We start from the raw sequence: 24,355 nt of genomic DNA, 5'->3' as shown, positions 1-24,355 counted from the left end.
CCCTCGCCCATACCCCGTTACACATACAATACGCACATTTTCCCACCAGAGATGTTTGCGTCAAATTGACTTGTCGTTAAAAGGCTGTGCATAGCGCACAGAAAAATGTTTGCGGTTTCAATCGCATTTAACTCTACCGAGTGTGTCCATTCTGCTATTGACAGGTGCTCTCTTGCCAACAGCAAATACAAAAGTGTATGTGCGTGCTGTTTGCTAGAGCTCACATATAGCCTACATGATGAGATTAGTATGGACAAAAGAGCGAGATCATTTGTATATGTCAAACAGCAGCTAAGTGTCGAAGATCATGTTACCAGAATAAAACCCTCGATATTTACTGGAATGGCGCATCACCTTGCACTTTCAACCCTATGAAGTTAATCATATCTAATGTGTTTAATCTGTAGCCTAATAAACTGCATGCTTTCCCGATGAGTTTTAGTGGGAAGGAGGACCACACAACATGTAATCGCACCTATATGATGGTTATTATATCAACATTTGTGCATAAAAGCGTTTCCACCAACATTTCTCGCATAATTATTTTTACCTACACAAACAATCCCACCTTGTCTAGCGCACTTTGTTTTGTCGACATTTGTAAAGTTTACCAGAGAATGGTCTGTTTCCATGAGGCCTGTCATTACATGTTTTATCCGACATGTACTTTATCAGCATAAAAGGGTTGGATGGAAGCCTAATTATTGTGATAAGTACATTCATTGCCAAAATAAATTACTAATAAGTCACGTGATTAGCAGCTATTTACCTAATTTAAGTGGGAGTGGCCTAATCTAGTCACCATGACATTTCAGAAGAATCGAATGCTGTATTCATAACCAAGGGGTGAAGTCGTAAATACATTCAGGTGCTTTGAACGCGTTAAGAAACGCGGATTTGCTAATGTCCAACAAGCTGCGTGAACCATAAAAATGAAAGCGCAGATTTTATGCTTTTAAACAAATTACAGTGTTCCAAACACATTCATTGATTGCTTTTCTTTTTTCTTTCGTTGCATTTAACTGTAGAAAATGCTGTTATCAAATAGAAATGTATTTATTACATGAGCTGAATACAATTGGTGTAGACTTTACAATTAAATGCTTGCCTACGAACCTTTCCCAAAGATGCAGATAAAAAAAAAAAAAAAAAAAATACAATAGTAACTAACACAAGAGGAATGATAAATAAAATACAAGAATGGAGCTATATAAAGGGAGTACCACATCAATGTGCAAAGGTACGAGGTGACCAGGCAGGGTATAGTGACCAGGCATCCAGATAGATAATGATACGAGTAAAATAAAGAACAGAGTTGCAGCAGCAAATGATTAATGTAAAATTGTGTGTGCTTGTGTGTGTGTGTGTCGTTATGCTTGTGTGTGTAGTGTTTGAATGTGTGAGGGATTTGTGTAGGAGTGACAGCATAGTGTGTGTGAGTGAGTGTGTATATAAAGTCTAGTGAGTGTGCGTAAGGTCAGCGCAAGATAGAGTCAGTGTCGATAGTTTGGGTACCATCAATAGACTATTTAGCAGTCTTATGACTTGGAGCAGAAGCTGTCTCGGAGCCTGTTGGTCCGAGAGCCGATGCTCCAGTAGCGTTTGCAGTACAGTAGCAAAGTGAACAGTCTATGGCTTGGGTGGCTGGAGTCTTACAATTTTTTGGGGATTCCTCTGACACCATCTGATATAGAAGTCAATGTAATTTCCTTAGTAGGTGACGTCAAAGGTCAGCATGTGGGAGAAGTCAGATCTCAGGAATGATAGACAAGTTTCCTACTAGTAATAGAGCTCGCCAGCTTGTAGTCCTAAAACCCTGAAATAAGTTACCTTTAGTTCATTAAGCCATCCCCATGGGGAAAATAGGCTTTGGAATAAACACAGAAAATAAGGTCTGAGGTTTACACAACTTCTATAAATGTATTTTTTATAAATACAAATTCTTCAAAATTCAAAAAAAAAATCAGTGATGAAGAAAATCTCATAGAACAAAACTTTTTTTGTTTTACCTTGTTAGGGAGTCATACTAAGACCAATGTCTCTTTCACAGATGAGCCCTGAATTAAATCAATTTGAGAAAATAGACACAGCAAAATACAAAATGCAAGCAGAAAGAAAAACATGGTCATAAAAAAACCACAATCAGTAATAAGGTCCTCAATCAGCTTCCTGTATTGCCCTAGAGGCACAGAACATAATATTTTAGAACATTTTGAAGGTTGTTCCACAAATAAAGTGCAATAAAAACTAAAAGCTGATTTACCTAACTCAGTAGAGACCAAATTAATTTGTAGATTTAGCCATCCCCAAGACCAGTGTGGTAACTTGAATGTCTACAGTTTAGTAATGATGTAAAAGTGCTTTATATATGAAAACATAGCAATGTATCAACCTAAGTGACATCAAAGACGGCCAAAAAACGTTCTGGTAGAGAATGCAGTAATGAGTCCTAAAATTGTCATCTGTAATAAAGCACATAAACATATAAGATCTCCTAAACCTGGGTTTACTACTAACCTTATTTTCGGGGATTATCCAAAAACTCTACAAAAAGCCATTAACTTTCCTCATAGGCTTTCTCCAACGAACAATTGCTGGTTCTTACAGAAAGACCCCATTGCTATTTATCTCTATTACCAACTGGAGGAGAGTTCAAGAATATTTTTCCCAGTCATGTAGTCCCACCTTCACACCTGGTTATGATCGCAGAATAACGTTACGTTACTATCAGCAAAGAGGAAAAGCCGAAGCGAGAGGATCAACTCCGAGCCCAAAATATGTCAGCGCGAGAATCCATTGATAAGCAGACCAAGTGGGGATTTTTGGTATGGAGGTCTATGAGTCTCGAACTTGGTTAACAAAAAATGTAATTGCGAATTTACGACGTGAAGCTTATTTGATCGAACATAAGTTTCGTAATGTTTAGGTTTTTACGAACGTACCGATATAAAAGTGGACGCGCATTGCATTCCGACAATGTTATATAAGAGTTGTGGTTTCTTGTTCACGCGCGTATGTTCCCACCTTCCTTCCGCCTTTGCGGACATGTATTTCCATTGTTAGAGGGGTCAAACGACTATCCTACTTGCCACCAGTTGACCTGTCCATATAAAGTAATAATAAAGGAAGAAGATGGCAGACGAAACGTTATATAGCTAGCTTGCTAAACAGTTATGGCAGTTTATTCGATTGAGGCTAGAAAGCGATAAATGACTTTTCGGAAAACTTGTGGCTACCTGGCTAGTTACCGTTAGCTAGCTAGGTAGCTAACATTGTCCTGTTACAAACTACTTATTTAACTAGTTAGACATTTTACATTCTGAATTAAAGTTACTAATTATACGTAAATGTGTATAGCATCAGCCAGTTAGCGTTCTAGTAGCGACCATCTCATAGCTTGGCTGTGTAGCGTGAGCTAGCTAGGTTAGGTAATTTGCTAGGTTAGATTGTTGTTGCCAGTCACTGTCTTATAAAATAACAAATGGCTGGGTTGGCGACTGTGACCACCCTTCGATTGCCTATAGGCATACGGACATTCAGTGAGTTGCGAGATGTCTCTGCATTTGGCAAACACCTGTTGAATACAGTGTTGGGGCCAAGAATACGGATTAAACAGCCAATCAGGTAAGCGAGTGGGGTAGGGGGTGATGGTGCGGTTAAAAAGTACACAAAGGAACTCAAATTAATAGCCTGGGCTTTAGTTGATTAAATCACTGAACACAACAGGCGCTTATTAGACAGGCTTATATTTCCTTAATGCGTACAGCTTTTATTAATTTGCAATAGTTAAACGTTTAATTCCAGCATTCACTTCCAGCAATTGAATACATTTATTCATTTCCTGCACAGTGTTATCATGTACACACGGTGCCACCTTTGTCTATTTAAAAAAAAAAGAAGAAGCTTTTATTTATCCTTTGTGCATTTTGGGCAGTTCTTACTTTCGCCACTAGAAGACGATCGTAGGTTTTCTAGGGGTCTGTAGTCACGAAGTAGTTTGTTTTTGTGCTTGCCAGTTAGCAGTTCTCAGCTGTTAGCAGCCTATTTTTAAAAAATGATTTAACCTTTAACTAGGCATGTCGGTTAAGAACAGATTCTTATTTACAAATACGGCCCCTTGTTCAAGGGCAGAATGACAGATTTTGACCTTGCCTGCTCGGGGATTCGATACACCAACCTTTCGGTTACCAGCCCAACGCTCTAACCACTAGGCTACCTTCCGCCCCAAAATGGCTAGAAGTCTTTTTACTGGTGATATTAAGAGATGCTTGCCATCATTCTTTCGAGTCATTATTGAATTATTCAATGTAGAAAATCAAACAATTCATGGTTACCTCGTTAACTATTAATTTAGACACGGCATTTATTTAAAACCAGTGTTTATTTGCAGAAATGTGTTAAGTTGCCCGGCTATTAAAAGGGACAGGAGGCCATTTGAGACAAGCGTTTAATTAACGTTTTTCGGTAATTTGGGTGTCCGTTGGGTTTCAACTGGTAACATTGTATGACAAGGGTCTTATGGATGGGGTTTATTAGAATGCAATGAAGCCGTGTTTTGCAAGTCTGTGACTGATCATTCTTGGACCAACAGATATGTGACATCTTGTGGCATCCTTATGACCAGAAACCCCAGGATTCTTATCCATTTGGACAGGACGACAACTATCATTCCCCCCAGCAGAACCTTCCTTAGTCTGGCCAACAAGAGAAAACAGTATTCAGAACGAAGAATCATTGGGTAATGTAGACTGTGCATCTGTGCTTCTGCTTCAGTGGACATGGCTAAATGCTGATTCATTTAAAAAAGGTCCATTGCAACCATTTTTGTGATGGCATTTTTGTGATGGCAGGCCAAAACTCCATCGCACCAAAACGAACTGAAATTTCAAATGGTATTATTATAATTTTCTGTTTTATTCCAACCTCAATGTGGAAATGTAAAACAGGAAATCACATTTGACTGCACTAGGCCTTTAATCAAAGCATCCCCTTGTGCTCTAGTTCTATGAAATGTACTGTATCCCATAACAATATTGAGAAAACACATGGCAAGGGCCACATACTTAGCGTTTTCTATCTGTGAACTTTGATAAGAGCCTACTACTGTCCCTGAACAACAGATTCATGTAAATGACAAATTTACTATCAAATCAAGCACATTGCATCATTATTCAGTGTGAAGAATAGCTGTATCATCATATCAGCAAAGTATGGTCTCATGCAAATATGCTAAGAATACTATTTCCCCCTTTTCTTTCTCTGTAGTTACTCGATGCAGGAGATGTATGATGTGGTGGCCAACGTGGACGATTATAAGCACTTTGTTCCGTGGTGTAAGAAATCTCAGTTCATCATGCAGAGAGCCAGCCATGCTAAAGCCAAACTAGAAGTGGGTTTCCCCCCTATAGTCGAGAGATACACCTCCATGATCACCAATGTGCGCCCTCATCTAGTCAAGGTTCGTAAGCTCAATCAACTCCATGATCTTATAAGTCTAATGTTTTGCAGTGCTTTAAAGTTATTCTTTAACATTTATGCACCAACATGCACTGCATCTCATTTTACTGGCACTTCCCCTTTCCCGTAGGCTGTATGCACAGACGGTAAACTGTTCAACCACTTGGAGACAATATGGCGTTTCAGCCCTGGAATACCTGGTTATCCCAGAACCTGTACTGTTGATTTCTCTGTAAGTGTTTCCTTGTCGCACCATGCAATACTATTGCTATGCAGCTAGGGCTGTTGCGGTGACCGTATTACCGCCACACCGGCGGTCCTGAGCCATGAAGGCAGTCAAATTCCACGACTTTTTAGTCACGGTAATTAGGCTTCTTCAAGCTCTGTTTCTGCTGGTCATTAGTAGTCTACCAAACTTGCGTACTGCCTGGTACTCAGCTCTCTATTGTCCCTTTAATCACTCTGACATCCATGCAAATGTCTTTAAAAAATCTAATCAAACACTTCATGAGAGCCCATGAGCTCATGTTGCTCAACATTTCAATAGGCTATGCAATTGCGGGAGAAAACAGAGTGATGGCCGCGAATAAAAAGGGGATCCCATCAGCTTTCTATAGGCTAGGCCTACTATATTTATTTCTCAATTTTCCTAATATTAAGCAGATTGCGTATATTTACAACAGGAGTACAGCCTACCTGGCTGGCATGCAAATAAACCACGGGGAAAAGCATCCTCCAGTCGCTATTTAAGTGCATAGGTGACATGTATTTTTGTTTTGATACAGGTGCATGATAATGGTCCATTCTAAATCAAAACAAAAATGTCACATGATTTAGTATATGTAAAGACAAGATTGAATCAAGAATAGTCTGATGGGTGACAATATTAGCCTATCACTTGTGAATGCTCAGCATAAGAAATTATGCCTTTTTTTGCAACTTTTTCTAATCCTAGTCACACACCTCATGTAGCCTAGCCCATAGGCCTATGTGTTTTAGAAAGGGAGATACTTAGCCAGTTGTACAACTGAATGCATTCAACTGAAACGTGTCTTCCGCATTTAACCAAACTCCTCTGAATCTGAGAGGTGCGGGGGGCTGCCTTAATCTACATCCACGTGTTCGGTGCCCAGGGAACAGTGGGTTAACTGCCTTGCTCAGGGGCAGAACGACAGATTTGTCAGTTTGGGATTCAATCAGCAACCTTTCGGTTACTGGCCCAACACTAACTAGGCTACCTGAAGGTTTGTATCAGAACGAAAGTGGCCAAATAACTTAAAATTATGCACAATAATCCACTTTACAAGGGTTGTGGAGCCTAACTGGCATATAAAAGCAGCGCGTGATTTTCAAGTTTGGGGAAGATCATTTTCACCATAAAAATGCACCTATATAATAAAAGCATTACGTGCATTATTGCATTTGCGGTCACTTTTGATAATGGTAGTTTCCTGCTAATGGAACATTCACGCTTATCCTATTACCATGTGTACATTGCTGTGCTTTATCATTTGAAAAAAAATAGCCTAATAGTTTACCATTTTAAGCTAAACGGTCTGATCGGTTGCGTCAGCCACATTGCACTAAAAAAATATATATTCTAGTGGCTGTTGTTACGAATCCCTTTTGGCCCGACAGTCTAGGGGGGGGGGGATGGTAATGAGACCCGTAACATAACTCATGCAAATTATAATTGTGACAAAGTAAAAGTGAGAACGAAATAACCACGACAACTGAAATCTACCGTCAAACTCAAGGTTTATTTGTAAACACACGGTAATGGGGGGGAAACAGGAAAAGGGGCTGAGCTGGACCCAAGGAAAGAAACAGTAAGTATTCAAAAACACCCCTAAGCTAGACTAGCCTACTTTAACAGCTAACTAACTATTCAAAAATACAGTGGGTGGTCCACCCAGTTCTAACTAGTGTATTTAACAAAGTCTACCTACGGGTAGTGTATGCCCATGGGCGACTTGTCTTGTTTTCCCCACCAGCAATCAAACGCCATAACCAAAACAATACTCACAGGTGATGACAGTGCTATGGAGGTGCTCAAACAAAAGAGAGGTTAATACACAAAGCGAGAGTGAAACACAGAGACCTACAGACATGGCATTTACAGAGAGATTGAGCTCTAGAGCAAACAACTGATGGGGTTTTTAAACCAAGGGAAAGGAACTGTGATAGGGTAGGAAACAGGAGGAGGTGTGTCTTCTAATTGATGATTGGATTGGTGACTGATTGGGGAGTGATGATTTTCACCTGTGAGGGGAGAAGGAGAGAAAACTACACAGGATACATATACACACAGACACAGGATACCTGTATCCGTAACAGCTGTATTAATTTGGGATCTATCGCATCCCACAACTGTCCCAGACTATGTTTGGAATATTTATTTCTCACACAGAATAGAATAGGTCAACTTTTGTACTATGGGGGATAGTAGATTGACATGTTTTTGCTGTTCATTAGGCCTACTCATCTTGTTGGCTGACGAAAAGTAAATGGGAACAAATATGCACCTCGGAATTGGATAAGGATGTGCGCAGTTATGTCCCCCTACGTGTCTGTCTTCACTTGTAGCCTGTGAGAAAGACCCGATTACGTGAGTGAGAGGCGCTTCGGATTGCACAGCACACTCAGGGAGAAGGGCACAACGCATCATTCCGGCATCATTCCGGCCTGGAAAAGGCATGGATTTTTTGAGGGTGCATTATGGCCACAAAGGGGAATGCCGCCGTGAAATTCGAGTCATTATCAAGTGCTTGTCAAATTGTGAATGAGAGGATGTTGAAGTGTGTACAGCCTGCGCAAAAAAAACAACGCAGAGCACATGCCTTTCAAGTTACTTTTTTTCAAATCATCATTCTCATGCAGCCTTACTATGTATTAAAAATCAAAACATATAGCCCAATGTTTGTAGAACTTAAGTTACATTAATAACTCTAAATTAAGCATGTAGCATTACCTATTTGTTTGATAACCGCTCAACACAGAATAGCCGCATGTGCGCACTCCATTGTTTTGAGAAAACATTTATGTTCAATTCTATTCTTCATACTATAAAATAAAGCCACATAATTATAAGAAAATCTGGTCTGCTAAATGAACTAGTGTAGCCCACAGCCAGATCAGGCCCTAACATAAGGGCAACTCAGAGTATGCTATTATTTTCTTCTGAAATAAACTTCATTTTCTTCATATCATGCTTCTTTAGACCTGTCTAAAATAAATAATGGATTTATTGTGAAGGTGTAGGCTATATTACATGGATTTATTAGACTTTTTAAAATGTAGATGTTTCAAATGTCTACATCAGTGGCTTGTAGGCTATGTGGAATCCAGGAGATGCTAAATGTGTTAATTAACATTCAATTACTGTGAGGCCGACAGTTATTTGCTTTGACAATCACCGGCTGACTAAATTTCGTGACCGCCACAGCCCTATATGCAACAAACTATTTAATACTTTGAATATTATAGTGGTATGAACTTCTGATTAAACAGACATTATAATTGCAGGTTTAATGACCTAATCATCTATTGGGGAAACATGATTATGAACAGAACCTCAACAATTTTCTGCCTATGCTTATTGTCTTGCAGATATCTTTTGAGTTTCGCTCTTTGCTACACTCGCAGTTAGCGACGGTCTTCTTTGATGAGGTCGTGAAGCAAATGGTTGTTGCCTTCGAGGGCCGAGCTTGCATCAAGTACGGCCCAGAGACTAAAATACCCAGAGAACTCATGTTCCATGAGGTGAACCAAACGTGAGCCTCCATGTGCTTGTACATATATAGGAAATTCACACGTTTTCTCCACTTTCAACCCATTGCATTTTGTGGACGACCATTAGATAGATGACTGTTGTTGGACACAGTTGAAGTGGGGAATGGATCTCCAGCTTGACTGCTTGAACAACATAGCCACCACTTGCATGTGAGAAGAGCGTCATTTCAGACTGGGATCGTCCTCCGTATGTACTGGATTCTTAGGCCATTCTCCTATTTATTGCCAATTTGCTGCAGAGCCTGATATTTACTGAAGCAAATTCCATATTTTGTAAAGTGTAATGAATTGTCAGGCTTTCAATATTATTTTTACCAATCCAGTAAATACTTCAGCTAGTTAACTGGGGACTCATAAGAGAACTGAACATAATATATTTTGGAAGAATATACCATGTCACACCCATTTCATTTTCATAAGATGTTTTAACTGGTTTGAATCATGTCCACACATTAAATCTATGTAAAAAATATAAACACAACAATTTAACTGAGTGTGTGTATATAAGGAAATCAGTTCATTGAAATAAATTCACTATGCCCTAATCTATAAATTTTACGACTGGGATTACAGATATGCATCTGTTGGTCAGATAGCTTTAAAAAATTGACCTCACAATAGGGCTCAGGATCTCATCACACTATCTCTGTGCATTCAAATTTCCATAAACTGCAATTGTGTTCCTTGTCCGTAGCTTTTGCCTGCCCATATCATAACCCCACCGCCATTGAAAGGGAGATTTATATTGCTTTCCTATAACATTCCCCTGATTTGCCTTAATGTTTATTTTGGGGTAAAGGGACATATTAATCTCCAGCACCACCCCAACAAATGTGAAAACAGCATGTTTATGTTTTGAAAAAGTTTACAATGACATCAGTGTGCATCGTGATTTTAACCAATTATGAGTAGGCATTGCCTACACTTAGAGGAAGACATCTTTTACCTCAAAACATAAACACTCCCATTTTCACATAGGTTGGGGTGGTGCTGGGGATGTTGAAAAGGGGTGATTCTGTTGGTGGGAATCAGGGCTCTTAAGGTCCTGCCAGCCATTACCACCCCGTTTATGTATGTATTTTAGACTTTAAAACAAAAGTACAACTTTTGTCAATATCAGGACATTTCAGGTTGTCACAGGAGTGCTTGGCAAATCAGCCAATTGATCATTTGAAGCCACAGTTCAAATCAGTTGCAACACATAGCAATTTTGTATTTTCTGACCAAAGCACTGATGTTGTTTATTTGGAATCCAGTCTCCGTACCACATGCATATGACGTCTTGACCAGGCCAAAGGGAAGCAGAAACCTGAGTGCTGTGGAGACCTGTCTGGTACACTATTAATAAGTGCAATGTCCTCAGAAAACTCCAGCCAACACATACGTATCATACGCAGCCGGCACAGAATAACATGACTGTTCTGTGGTAATGTAAATGCATTCAGGTAAAGAATGTGCAACAACCACATCTCCATAAACAGACAGCAATAAAAAAAAACTGAATTCGAGATAACAGTAATTGTTAACATTTGCCTTTTATTTCAAATTGTTTTCCATTTTCTCTCCCATATCCAGCTCTGCTAGATAATAAAGTTCAGATTTCTCCACTTCACAATGATCTCATGTAAGATATATTTATCTTTATACCAGAATAACAAAATATTTGGTTAGAACAGGATCAAATACAGGAACAGGACAAACTAAAATACGTCTAAAATACATATGTACTATTTGGGAAATACACTACAGGGGGTAGACATTGTGAGGGGGGGCTGTTTGAAAACAAATTAAATGAATAGCCAGGGGGTACTGTCAGTGTTGTGCCCAATTAGAGTGTATTGGATATGGTCTGGATTGAAACAGACCATTACAAACAAGCCCTCTCCCCACCCACTAGACCTGAGAGCAACCTTAAAACTAAACCAAGCAAATCTATACCTTAATAACAATCCAGTTGAACACAATTTCTTAGTTTTTAAAATGTAACCTTTAAATAGGCAAGTCATTTGAACAAATTCTTATTTAATGATTAGTTGGTATGGTGTTTCAGATGTGTACTTGCGTCATGAGCAAGATGAGACATTACAGTTGGACGTAGTAAAACCAGCAGACTTTCTAAAACAAACATTTACAAAACATTCTAACAGTACATCGATTGAGACACCAATATTAACGGGTCACGCGTACTATTTAGTCATTGCTTGCCAGCTCTCGAATTACATTTATTTTTCTGACTAGAAGGAAATGTTCCATTGATGTTTTTAAGTTGCCCTCGGGTCTTGAAGAAAAACTCTACAAGAAAGATTACCCCCAAGTGTGATATAACACAATATAATAAAACGTTTTTTTTATTTTTTTTTTATCAACCCTTTCATCTCAGGTAGATTTAAAATAAAATGGAAAATGGTGCTGTCTTCTTACCCTGATCACTTTTCAAAACAACCTCCCTTCCCAATTGAACAGAGCTATTTGTGAAGCACTGTACAAAGCAACCTGCATAGTATTCCGTTTACCAGAAGTGCAATGGGTTGGCGAACACTGGCAAAAAATGGTGTAATAAGTGAACTTGGCCTTGATTTATAGTGGTGTGACGTCAATCATTGATGAAAGGGGCAGCAGTATACTTTTACGAACCTACAGACCCTGGTCATTTGCAGACTGTACATATTCTTCTGTGGTTATATTACAGAAGGACCTTGCCTGCCATGGAGTGTTGTCTTTTGTTTCGTTATTTTGGAAAATTCCGTCTGACAATGCAAGTGCCCCAGATTCTCCAACCGAAAAATTGACATGATATTTTGAGTTCTTTACAAAACCAGGTCAGCTTAAATACATAAGACTCAACTAGCATGGCTCAGTTTCACAAAATAAAAAAATATTACCATAAACCATAAGTAGACTACATGATTTTGGCCCGATTTACCTGTCCCAGACAAGTTTGAGATCGGAGACAAAATTCCCAAGTCGTTGCGTAGTCGGGGCGCACGGCCGTTACTGACGCTCATATAATGTGAGCGGGCCAGAGACGCAATCTGAGGGCTATCGATCCTGTCTGAGTTATCCGGATATTTTGAAACGTTTGATTTTATCAACACAAACTCTGCCATGCTCCTGTAGTGTGAGATGTGCAACGAAACATTTTGAGAACTGTGATCAGCAACAGCCAATGAGAGCTCACCAGAGAAGCCAGTGAGATGACGTTGTATCGCATCAGAATGTGTGTACTGACTCTCGAACAGGAGTGATGACTACTAGCCTACGTTTGTACTTCCCTTTAACCAAAGCTAGTGTCAAATCAGTACAGCTCTGAAGTTCACAATGTTATTTAATTCAAAATGTATTGGTTAAATATTTCAACTCTATGGCAAGCGTGAATGTCTAACCAAATGTTTTGAGGCTCTTTGGCCCACAGCTCGTTCTAGCTGCACAATCACATCACATTATTTTTGCGAGACAGCGTGGTATCGAGAATCCTTACGACCAAATGAAGAATCTTGTAGTGTGTGACATCATTTAGTGTCGTGAGTATCACTACGTTGGCAAGACAGAAAACTACAGGAAAGACAGTGGTATTAATGTGAGAGGCTCAGCGATATTTGAAAGTCGTGTGGTGTATGCCCGACATTAGTGTCACTGACATGAACCGACTAAATCCAGCAAAGGCCCTTCTTTTCACAAGTGTAATGCATCTTATGCATCCCCCTACCCTCTACCTCCCCCCTTTTGTTCTTCTTTGCCTTCCTCCCCTCTTCCTTTGATACTTCATCTTTAACTGGAATTGTTGGCTCCCACCAGGGTTATGAGTCCGTTTGTGCTCATGGACTTGGGGCACTCCAGGGGGAAGCCCAGGGCTCGGCTCCAAATCAGATGGGCCAGCATCCCCAGTGCTCGGGACACGCCGAACAGCACCGTGTAGTAGTTCATCTCTGTCATGCCGTAGTACTGTTAGGACAGGAGAGAGAGATGAGATGGAGTTCATTTCACAGCACAGAGGAAAGCTTAATTATACTACACCCAATTGTATGTGATATCTACAAGGGCTTTGCGGGAAGGTAAGGGACAGCTAAAGTAAAGTAGGAGAGAGGCTAGATGCTTTATATACAGTGCCCTGCGAAAGTATTCGGCCCCCTTGAACTTTGCGACCTTTTGCCACATTTCAGGCTTCAAACATAAAGATATAAAACTGTATTTTTTTGTGAAGAATCAACAACAAGTGGGACACAATCATGAAGTGGAACGACATTTATTGGATATTTCAAACTTTTTTAACAAATCAAAAACTGAAAAATTGGGCGTGCTAAATTATTCAGCCCCCTTAAGTTAATACTTTGTAGCGCCACCTTTTGCTGCGATTACAGTTGTAAGTCGCTTGGGGTATGTCTCTATCAGTTTTGCACATCGAGAGACTGACATTTTTTCCCATACCTCCTTGCAAAACAGCTCGAGCTCAGTGAGGTTGGATGGAGAGCATTTGTGAACAGCAGTTTTCAGTTCTTTCCACAGATTCTCGATTGGATTCAGGTCTGGACTTTGACTTGGCCATTCTAACACCTGGATATGTTTATTTTTGAACCATTCCATTGTAGATTTTGCTTTATGTTTTGGATCATTGTCTTGTTGGAAGACAAACTGATGGCAGACTCCATCAGGTTTTCTTCCAGAATGGTCCTGTATTTGGCTCCATCCATCTTCCCATCAATTTTAACCATCTTCCCTGTCCCTGCTGAAAAAAAGCAGGCGCAAACCATGATGCTGCCACCACCATGTTTGACAGTGGGGATGGTGTGTTCAGGGTGATGAGCTGTGTTGCTTTTACGCCAAACATAACGTTTTACATTGTTGCCAAAAAGTCCAATTTTGGTTTCATCTGACCAGAGCACCTTCTTCCACATGTTCGTTGTGTCTCCCAGGTGGCTTGTGGCAAACTTTAAACAACACTTTTTATGGATATCTTTAAGAAATGGCTTTCTTCTTGCCACTCTGCCATAAAGGCAAGATTTGTGCAATATACGACTGATTGTTGTCCTATGGACAGAGTCTCCCACCTCAGCTGTAGATCTCTGCAGTTCATCCAGAGTGATCATGGGCCTCTTGGCTGCATCTCTGATCAGTCTTCTCCTTGTATGAGCTGAAAGTTTAGAGGGACGGCCAGGTCTTGGTATATTTTCAGTGGTCTGATACTCCTTCCATTTCAATATTATCGCTTGCACAGTGCTCCTCGGGATGTTTAAAGCTTGGGAAATCTTTTTGTATCCAAATCCGGCTTTAAACTTCTTCACAACAGTATCTCGGACCTGCCTGGTGTGTTCCTTGTTCTTCATGATGCTCTCTGCGCTTTTAACGGACCTCTGAGACTATCACAGTGCAGGTGCATTTATACGGAGACTTGATTACACACAGGTCGATTGTATTTATCATCATTAGTCATTTAGGTCAACATTGGATCATTCAGAGATCCTCACTGAACTTCTGGAGAGAGTTTGCTGCACTGAAAGTAAAGGGGCTGAATAATTTTGCACGCCCAATTTTTCAGTTTTTGATTTGTTAAAAAAGTTTGAAATATCCAATAAATGTCGTTCCACTTCATGATTGTGTCCCACTTGTTGTTGATTCTTCACAAAAAAAATACAGTTTTATATCTTTATGTTTGAAGCCTGAAATGTGGCAAATGGTCGCAAAGTTCAAGGGGGCCGAATACTTTCGCAAGGCACTGTATATATACAGTGGGGCAAAAAAGTATTTAGTCAGCCACCAATTGTGGAAGTGAGAGAAAAAAATCCAGAAAATCACATTGTAGGATTTTTAATGAATTCATTTTCAAATTATGGTGGAAAATAAGTATTTGGTCACCTAAAAACAAGCAAGATTTCTGGCTCTCACAGACCTGCAACGTCTTCTTTAAGAGGCTCCTCTGTCCTCCACTCGTTACCTGTATTAATGACACCTGTTTGAACTTGTTATCAGTATAAAAGACACCTGTCCACAACCTCAAACAGTCACACTCCAAACTCCACTATGGCCAAGACCAAAGAGCTGTCAAAGGACACCAGAAACAGAATTGTAGACCTGCACCAGGCTGGGAAGACTGAATCTGCAATAGGTAAGCAGCTTGGTTTGAAGAAATCAACTGTGGGAGCAATTATTAGGAAATGGAAGACATACAAGACCACTGATAATCTCCCTCGATCTGGGGCTCCACGCAAGATCTCACCCCGTGGGGTCAAAATGATCACAAGAACGGTGAGCAAAAATCCCAGAACCACACGGGGGGACCTAGTGAATGAGCTGCAGAAAGCTGGGACCAAAGTAACAAAGCCTACCATCAGTAACACACTACACCGCCAGGGACTCAAATTCTGCAGTGCCAGACGTGTCCCCCTGCTTAAGCCAGTACATGTCCAGGCCCGTATGAAGTTTGCTAGAGAGCATTTGGATGATCCAGAAGAAGATTGGGAGAATGTCATATGGTCAGATGAAACCAAAATATAACTTATTTTAATTTATTTTATTTTACTTAGTTATATTTTGGTAAAAACTCAACTCGTCGTGTTTGGAGGACAAAGAATGCTGAGTTGCATACAAAGAACACCATACCTACTGTGAAGCATGGGGGTGGAAACATCATGCTTTGGGGCTGTTTTTCTGCAAAGGGACCAGGACGACTGATCCTTGTAAAGGAAAGAATGAATGGGGCCATGTATCGTGAGATTTTGAGTGAAAACCTCCTTCCATCAGCAAGGGCATTGAAGATGAAACGTGACTGGGTCTTTCAGCATGACAATGATCCCAAACACACAGCATGGGCAATGAAGGAGTGGCTTCGTAAGAAGCATTTCAAGGTCCTGGAGTGGCCTAGCCAGTCTCCAGATCTCAACCCCATAGAAAATATTTGGAGGGAGTTGAAAGTCCGTGTTGCCCAGCAACAGCCCCAAAACATCACTGCTCTAGAGGAGATCTGCATGGAGGAATGGGACAAAATACCAGCAACAGTGTGTGAAAACCTTGTGAAGACTTACAGAAAACGTTTGACCTCTGTCATTGCCAACAAAGGGTATATAACAAAGTATTGAGATAAACTTTTGTTATTGACCAAATACTTATTTTCCACCATAATTTGCAAATAAAATCATTTTAAAAAAATAAAATTTTGTCTGTCATAGTTGAAGTGTACCTATGATGAAAATTACAGGCCTCTCTCATCTTTTTAAGTAGGATAACTTGCACAATTGGTGGCTGACTAAATACTTTTTCACCCACTGTATATATTTTTTATGGCTTTGACAGTTCACTAGGCTGGAACAAACTAAGAAAATAAGTTGACATTTTCTTCACCCCTTCAAGAGAGGGTGGAGGCCTTTCTTGTAACCGTCACCCTGTGTCCCTCCCAATCAGTTGGAAGTGTACTCCAATAGGTTTGTCCTAACCTCCTGCACACCTGCAGAAGCACTCCACTGTGGGCGTCCATGTTGGGCCAGGGGTTCTTGGCCTTGCCCTGCTCCAGCAGCACATTGGGCACGATCTTGTAGAGTTGGTGCACCAGCTTGAACATGGGGTCATCGGGCAAGTGCTTGAAGGCAAACTCCTGCTGGCAGGTGTACCTGGGGTCTGTCTTCCTCAGGACAGCGTGGCCGTAGCCTGGAACCACCTGCGAACACAAACAGAAGGACAAAAAGGTAGGTTGAATCTCTTTCTAAGGTTACATATCATTCCCCTTGCAGCTTATTCCTCAAATGTAAATGTGTCTTTTCTTTTGTGCACCTGTTCACTTCACTTTTATGTGGAGATGGAAAAGTATCCCTTGGGTTTCCTGTCGTTGACTCATCCCCCTCATTGACCCAACTTGGCCCGCCCTCCTGACCAGTCCACTCACCCTTCCAGACTTGAGGGTGTTCCAGATGTAGTCTCTCATGGCCTCGTCAGACACTTCTCCTCCCATCTCCTTCTGCAGTGCTGTGAGCCACACCAGCACCTCCTACAAGGGGAGCAGGTCAGAGGCCAGGCAGGGGCTCACTCCAACCTAGTCAAATCACTGCTCTCATTCGCAATTACCACGACTGCTGTTATAGTTTCATATTTTTCCCATCTCGCCATTATGTTAACAATCACAATAACAGAAAATGTGCTATTTCTAAGCAATTAGGATTAGCATTGCTTTAAATCACAGTATTATCAGCAGTAGTAGGTTGGATGTTAACTTGGACATTAGCACCCGTACACACCTGGTTAGCCAATCCATGAAGAGGTCCAGCCAGACCATTCATAGCTGCGCTGAAGGAGAGGTAGGGGTCAGACAGGGCACTGCCCACCAAGTGGCTGGTGTGGGCACTCACGTTAACACCCTCATGGTCACTGTAGCAAAGGAGAAAGGGAAGTGTGTGAATGAATGAGTAATGCAACCACATAACTGCACTGATGCAATGACGGAGCAGGAGCTGAATATGCACACCCAAACATTAACAAGGTGCAGACTAATGGACGATAAACTACATCATTATGAATGAAGTAGCATTCTCTATAAAACTGACCTGTGAATGGTGAGGTAGAGGCACATGAGCTCAGTGAACGTGGCGTCCCTGTAGCCCAACATGTTGGTAAAGTTGTGGGACCAGTCCAGACTGGAGTCAATGGCACCGATGCTGCTTCCCTCGCGGTAAAGGTTGCGGTAAATCTTGGCCGCCACGCAAGGCAGCATAGCGATAAGATCCATGGAGTCTTAATTAGACAAACTGAGAGAAGAAACAATTTTCTATTCGGACAAAATCACTCTTTCAATAGATCGTATTACAACTGGGACGCGTTCAGTTGATTAAAACTTTTACTTCATTTCATCCTACTGAGCAACATGATTTCCCACAATGGCATGTGCCATTCAACATTCTTCAATGTATGTTTCCTGAGCTCACCTCCCACCAGTACTTGGCTTTGTTCACTCCCTCGGAGTAGGCCTGGGCGAAGCTGCTCTCGCTGTTCAGAGCTGTGATGGCGGCGCTGAACTGAGACATGGGGTGGAGGTTGGTGGGGAAGTTATCCAGCATGGTGACCACATGGGAGGGAAGAGCTGCACGCTTGGCCCACTCCTTGGACAGCCAGTTCACCTGGGGACAAATACAATACACAGAATCAGCAATAGGGTAATTGGTCAAACTATTCACACCAAACGTAATGGTTTAAGGCCTTACAATCACAAAGAGGGCCACTGAATATAGTTTTCTATGCAAATTATCATCTGATGTTATTAAACAAAAATAGAAGCAAACCTGCTCCCACAGATAAACAGGATCAAAAGCTATCATCTGGTCCCCGATTTGACTTGGTGGGAGATCTGTCCACGTGCCCTTGGGCCGGGCGCTTGACCCTGGTTGCTCCTGTGGGTCGCTCTGGATGCGAGGTGACTGAATGTAATATAAATGTTGAGCGGCTTTACTGCAGGGAGATTGTATGTTTTAATATTCAATCGTTTCAAAAAGTTATCGTCTGTTGTAAAGCTTTATGTTGTGGTTTATGGGTCAACCCTTTTCATTGAATATGTACATCATGTTATCTGTGTTCTGTACCATTATTGTTGTATCATAAAGTAAGATGCTACCTAGACCTACTGCTAAGCTGCTGTGCCATACTCTCTCTCCATAATGCGTTACCAAGCTAACACTCACCTGTTCCTCTGTGGGCACCTGGCCTGTCACCAGCAGCCAGAACAGACCATCGGGCAGGGGCTCGGCAAGTCCTGGAGCCTTGGGCAACAGTTGCTGGCACTCCGGAATGCTGTAGCCACGGAAACAAATTCCCTTTTATTTTTTTAAAAGACCCATAAAAGCTATATAGTAGTAATAGTTGCCATAACTAGGTATCTACCATAAGTCTTAATGAAATACCTTTGATCCCACTCCCCATATTGATATTACATAGGCTCCATGTCACATGAGTGTTATGAGTAAAGCCAATCTCCATAAGTGATGCTGAACTGGCTGAAAAATTACACCCTTCTTATTCTCAGCTAATATAAGCTGATGAATATGGTGGGACTTGAAAAACAAAGCTCCCCAAAGAAAACCATTTAGAATCTCAATTCACTATTTAAGTAGGTAGTTGTCTAGCTTCAAGCATCAGACACAGGAGGGTTTTGATTTAGTTCCATTTCATTCAGTACTATCCACAACATTTGCATACTGCCATTTATCTCAGGGGAGTGCTGAGCAAGCATGGAAATCAATCTGTTTCAAAGCTATTCTCTTCAGCACAGCCTCAGGTATGGGACTTCTCTTTAGAAAATAAGAGGGCATGCCGCTCTTTTTTTTCATTGTCTAGACTGTTTAAACAATCTCATCTATTATCTAGGCAAAATTAAGCCATCTAAGATACCAACAAGCAATAGTAAAGAGACAAAAATGCCCAATCTATCCCCCTACCTGATACTTTGCATTCAATCCTCTTGCCCGTCATAGACCAACTCACCTCATCTGCATCCAGCACTGAGGTTTCATACACCTGGCCCTTCATACCTCTTATCCCACCGTATATCTGTAAAGACAATGTTGCACACACACACAATTCTGCTTAGGCATTCTTAATATCCACAGCGGTGCCATATTTTACACTACAACTGGCACTGAAAAGGGTACTAGAACATTTACAAATGACAGATGAGCTGAAATTACCATATCCACAGAGATCGAGCCGATGTTGCCATACTGCGTTTTGAAGTTCTTAATCCTACTCTGTTCTTTAGGAACGAGATTCGAGAGCACATCTCTCAGGTTCTACAAAAAAAGAAAGTAAAAAAAAAAAATACACATTTAGAAAGACAACGTAAGTTTAAAAAAAAAAACAGCTCTCTTTAATTAGGGCCACCCAGTTTGCAGGACTAATTATGGCTAGTTAATTAATATTTGGCTTGCCTAGCTAGCTAGCTAAAATGATTTGAATGATGCAGCAACACCAGATCAACAGCATCAGATTGTTGGCCCCCTGCCCCAGTTCCTAGAAGGGAAGTGGATTGCAGTGGGAGGGGATGCAGAGGCTCACTTTGTAGGGGGCTTTTTATGGACCAATGCTGTGGTGTGGTGCTCTTACTGGCGCTTTTACAGTCACCGGAGCATCACCCAGGTGGGTGCAACATTTCAGTACTATCGAAGAGGACAAAGTGCCCAATGAAGAGCTCCGTAGCCTGTGTCAGATGTTTCTACCGCCCTGCCTGGCTGTACCATTTACGCTCCCTCCTCAAAATACTATCTTTCTGAACTGCCTATCATCTAGGACCATTGCCCAAGAACCGCCAGATCCCTACATTTGTTGTTAAATTGTTTTATTTTGTTTTTAAAGTGACTGAAAAGTGGTATATAAAATAGATATTATTATTAGTTCAAAATGACCCCTTCACAGCATTGCGAGGTAAAAATCATATGTGTAGCCTAAATCAAATTGAAAAATGAAGGAGGTCCAGCCAGAGTTCTTACTGTGTGCAGAGTTCTTACTGTTGATGTAGTGGCGTTTCTGGAAGACACGATGAGACATGCTACATTCGGAAAGGCACAAGGAGGACTGTGTCAGGAGAGAGGCAATCAGTCAAACAAGGTTGAGTGTCTGACACGTTACATGGACAGAAAGTCAGCATAGAAAGGCATCAAGTTTCAACTATTCAGAGGGGCTTTAGTCCTCACTTTAAAACATCAGCAAGCCACAATGCGCTGCAAAGTATCCCCTTACGATGACCTAGCCTACCTCATCACTGCAAGAGAGACTGAAGCTTGAGTTCCACAATAAAGGATAATAAACAGACAATTGTGAATGATAGACATTTGTGCAGTAGCAAATACATTTACAGGTATTCTAACATGACTTATTGAACAATGTTTTAATTGACTCCTTGCTCACAGCACTGAGTGAAGATCATCCATGTTGAAGGACATAAGGACACAGCCTACTGTAGAGTAAAACCTTAAAAATGAATATTTTGAAACTCAAGTCAGAATCCACAGATCTGACCTTGACAGATAAAAATACACTGAACAAAAACATAACACACAACATTTAAAGTTGTGGTCCCATGTTTCATAACCTGAAATAAAAGATCCCTGAAATTTTCCATACGCACAAAGTATTTCTCACAAATTGTGCACAATTTGTTTATATCCCTGTTAGCGAGCATTTCTCCAATGCCATGAACCACCTGACAGGTGTGGCATATCAAGAAGCTGATTAAACAGTATGATAATTACACAGGTGCACCTTCTGCAATGAGCTTCTGTGTCCCACAATACAATGCCACACATTCAAGTTGAGGGAGTGTGCAATTGGTATTCTGACTGCAGGAATGTCCACCAGAGCTGTTGCCAGATAATTTAATGTTAATTTCTCTACAATAAACCGCCACCAATGTTTTAGAGAATTTGGCAATACGTCCATCCTGCCTCACAACCGCAGACAACGTGTAACCACACCAGCCCAGGACCTCCACATCTGGCTTCTTCACCTGCGGTATCGTCTGAGACCAGCCACCCGGACAGCTGATGAAACTGGGTTTGCACAACCAAATTATTTCTGCACAAACTGTCAGAAAACGTCTCAGGGAAGCTCATCTGCATGCTCGTCGCCCTCATCAGGGTCTTCACCTGAATGCAGTTTGGCATCATAACAGATTAAATTAATATATATTTTAAATTGTTGCGTTTATTTTTGTTTAGGGTAGATCTTTGCCTAACTGGAAAAAAGAAGCCTTCACATTATCAAGACAAGCTCATTGGAAAAAGTAGGTAGCATCACTCAAATGATTGATTAGTTGGAACACAGCAGCTCAATCATGGCTGGTCCTCTTTTGCTTTGCAAGCAATGGATACCTTTTCAAGTGGAGTTACAGCCAAAGACAGTGTGATTTGCCTCCAGCTTTGAGATTAACATTGTTGTAATGGAAAATGCGTTGCAAGAGATGGGAACTTTGTCTTTTCCTGAAACCTGCAGTAGCCTACAGCAACTAAAGTCAGCTAGCCGGTCTCTGATCGACTCCGAGTCTGGCTCCTGAGTCCATGGGACAATATCAAGGTAGTGAAGGTCCACTTGAGGTCGATACAGTATTAACTAGATGTTATTTGACAAACTGGGACAAATCTCATTACAAACGCAAATGGAGAAAGGGGGTGAGCTAGGGCTAGCAAAGTCGGTAAATAGCTAGCTACACAGCTGGCAGAATAATAGCTAGGTACTAGTACAGACAACCAAAATTTAATAGGAACGTTAGCATAGTTGGTTACATAGTTTAGCTGGTTAACTTTGTTAGCTAGCCGTTACTCGTTTACAATGTAAATGACAAAGAAAATAACATGACATGTTACAATTACCAATAGTTAGCCATTGAGTAAACGACCCTGTTTAATTGGCTAAACCAGCTAGCTAATAGCCAAATCCAACCTCTGTTATCTGAATGCTAAACGTGTTCTAGTGAGGTAAGGCTACAGAGAAAATGTTATATTTAGATAACTTCCTTATGTTTGTAGACTCGTGCTTCAACTCAAGGACAAATCTACCGGATAAAAATGTGTAGCTGCCTAACGTTAACCAAATACAGCAGACGTCAAGGTTAGCCAAGGCCTAAATGATTTAGCTAACGTGCTACCTAAATGCTAGCTTCACGTTTGGTTCTGATTGGCAAGTGGCTAGCCAACCTTTTAGCATACCATCTATGACATGGGGACAATGCAGCGTCCTCAAGTAGATAGCATCTCCAAGTTGCATCTTTTTTTGGCATTGTATGTATGTAAGAAAACTGTGGAAAGACATCAGTAGGTTTAGAATTGAACACATTTATGAATATTTTACACTATTGTGGAGAGATGTACTGTTTGGATTCTTTACATACAATAGAAATAAGCTGAAACATTTGATTAATTTCATTTTTCTTTTGGCCAAATTTCATATACACAAAACCACATTTTCGTACCCTACAAAAATAAATTGAACCTTATTTTAAGACGGTTAAATGCTCTACTAACAAAAAAGCTGTAAGAATTTTAAGTATATGTATGTCCCTTAAGGTCCTTGTGTAATTGTAATGTGATATTGTACCCTCTCTCGATTGTCCATTGTTTGTAATCTATGTATGCTTATGTTCCCTCATGTGCTTTATGTATTGATTTATTGTTAATAATAAATATTATATAGAATCTCCTTTAAATAACGGCTTTACCTTTGTTGAATGCAAGAGCTTCGGGGAACACCTGCAAGCGGACAGTAGGGACATGGTGGATGTGAGGGGTTTGTCTTGGTATATAAATATCCTACTGTACTGCTAAAAATCTCATACCTCATTGACCGTGCCCCTACTGAGTTTGATTGAAGGTTGAGAGATGAACAGGCCTACAAAGGGGATTGGCTGGAATTCTAAACCCAGAGGCGTAACATCGCATGACTTCCTGCAATGCTTGCGAAAGTGTTTGATAAGCGAACAATTATTTTTGACTTGTTAATTCTCTCAATCTAAAGGCGCAACCTAGATTCGAGCCAATTTCTTTAGTGGAACATGTTACTATTCCAACCTCGAAAGTGACACGTTTTCATTTTCAACAAAAACTTTATACCGAATTGCCTTTGATATAACGACAAGCACATGCGCAGTTCGGCGCGAGACGACCGGACCCAATTACGTGTTTCTAGTTGAGCTAGCCAACGTCGCCGTTCCATCGCCTACAAGTGTGATCGGGGATTTTTATTGGAGAAGCAGGTTTAGCCTATCTTCACAATGTACCGTTTTTGGCCATAATCTACCTATGTTGGTGTGTAAATCAAGCATCAAAGATTTTAAATTAGGTTTATAAAATAGTCTGGTCTTTACAGACCAATTTTTTTTTGTGTAACATGCAAATAAACAGTGGCTTAACTGCGTGAGCATTATCTAATAGTACAGTAGTCTGCTCTTCAAACGTGTGTAATGCAACACTAAAACATCACTTTCGCACAGCTCGGGATGGCAAGGCTGCCAACAGTGCAATTTTGTTTGTTTTTTCACAATGTTTAAACTTATTTTGTACATAATGTTGCTGCTACCATCTCTTATGACCCGAAAAGAGCTTCTGGACATCAGATCATTTTCTCACCTTGAGCTGGGCAAATAATGTTT

General features: G+C 40.7%; 1 protein-coding gene and 1 pseudogene across 4 annotated transcripts; one reads left to right on the top strand and one right to left on the bottom strand.

Moving 5' to 3' along the window:
* The first annotated feature begins 2,743 nt into the window (after positions 1–2,743).
* Positions 2,744–10,861, top strand: LOC109894310 (coenzyme Q-binding protein COQ10 homolog A, mitochondrial). 3 transcript variants are annotated; one of them, XM_020487730.2, is made up of 5 exons: positions 2,744–2,825; positions 4,592–4,738; positions 5,266–5,458; positions 5,588–5,689; positions 9,067–10,861. In XM_020487730.2, exons 2-5 carry the CDS (start codon positions 4,617–4,619, stop codon positions 9,232–9,234), a joined length of 585 nt encoding a protein of 194 aa, XP_020343319.1. In that variant the 5' UTR covers positions 2,744–2,825; positions 4,592–4,616; the 3' UTR covers positions 9,235–10,861. The 3 variants fall into 3 exon arrangements, with proteins under 3 accessions (XP_020343319.1, XP_020343303.1, XP_020343311.1); XM_020487714.2 differs by having other exon boundaries at positions 2,806–3,624; XM_020487722.2 differs by lacking the exon at positions 2,744–2,825 and adding an exon at positions 4,000–4,251.
* Positions 10,766–23,575, bottom strand: LOC109894333 (citrate synthase, mitochondrial-like; annotated as a pseudogene). The gene is made up of 11 exons (XR_004209908.1): positions 23,426–23,575; positions 20,703–20,787; positions 19,905–20,006; positions 19,702–19,767; positions 18,903–19,034; positions 18,153–18,344; positions 17,775–17,995; positions 17,469–17,598; positions 17,120–17,221; positions 16,685–16,894; positions 10,766–13,191 (listed from the first exon to the last, which is right to left on the bottom strand). The product of XR_004209908.1 is annotated as a citrate synthase, mitochondrial-like (transcript).
* Positions 23,576–24,355: the final 780 nt, after the last annotated feature.

This window comes from Oncorhynchus kisutch, linkage group LG1, assembly GCF_002021735.2.
Source record: "Oncorhynchus kisutch isolate 150728-3 linkage group LG1, Okis_V2, whole genome shotgun sequence".
Classification (NCBI taxonomy): domain Eukaryota; kingdom Metazoa; phylum Chordata; class Actinopteri; order Salmoniformes; family Salmonidae; genus Oncorhynchus; species Oncorhynchus kisutch.
Note: the sequence above shows the minus strand (reverse complement) of the source record. Positions and strands in the feature narration are given on the sequence as shown.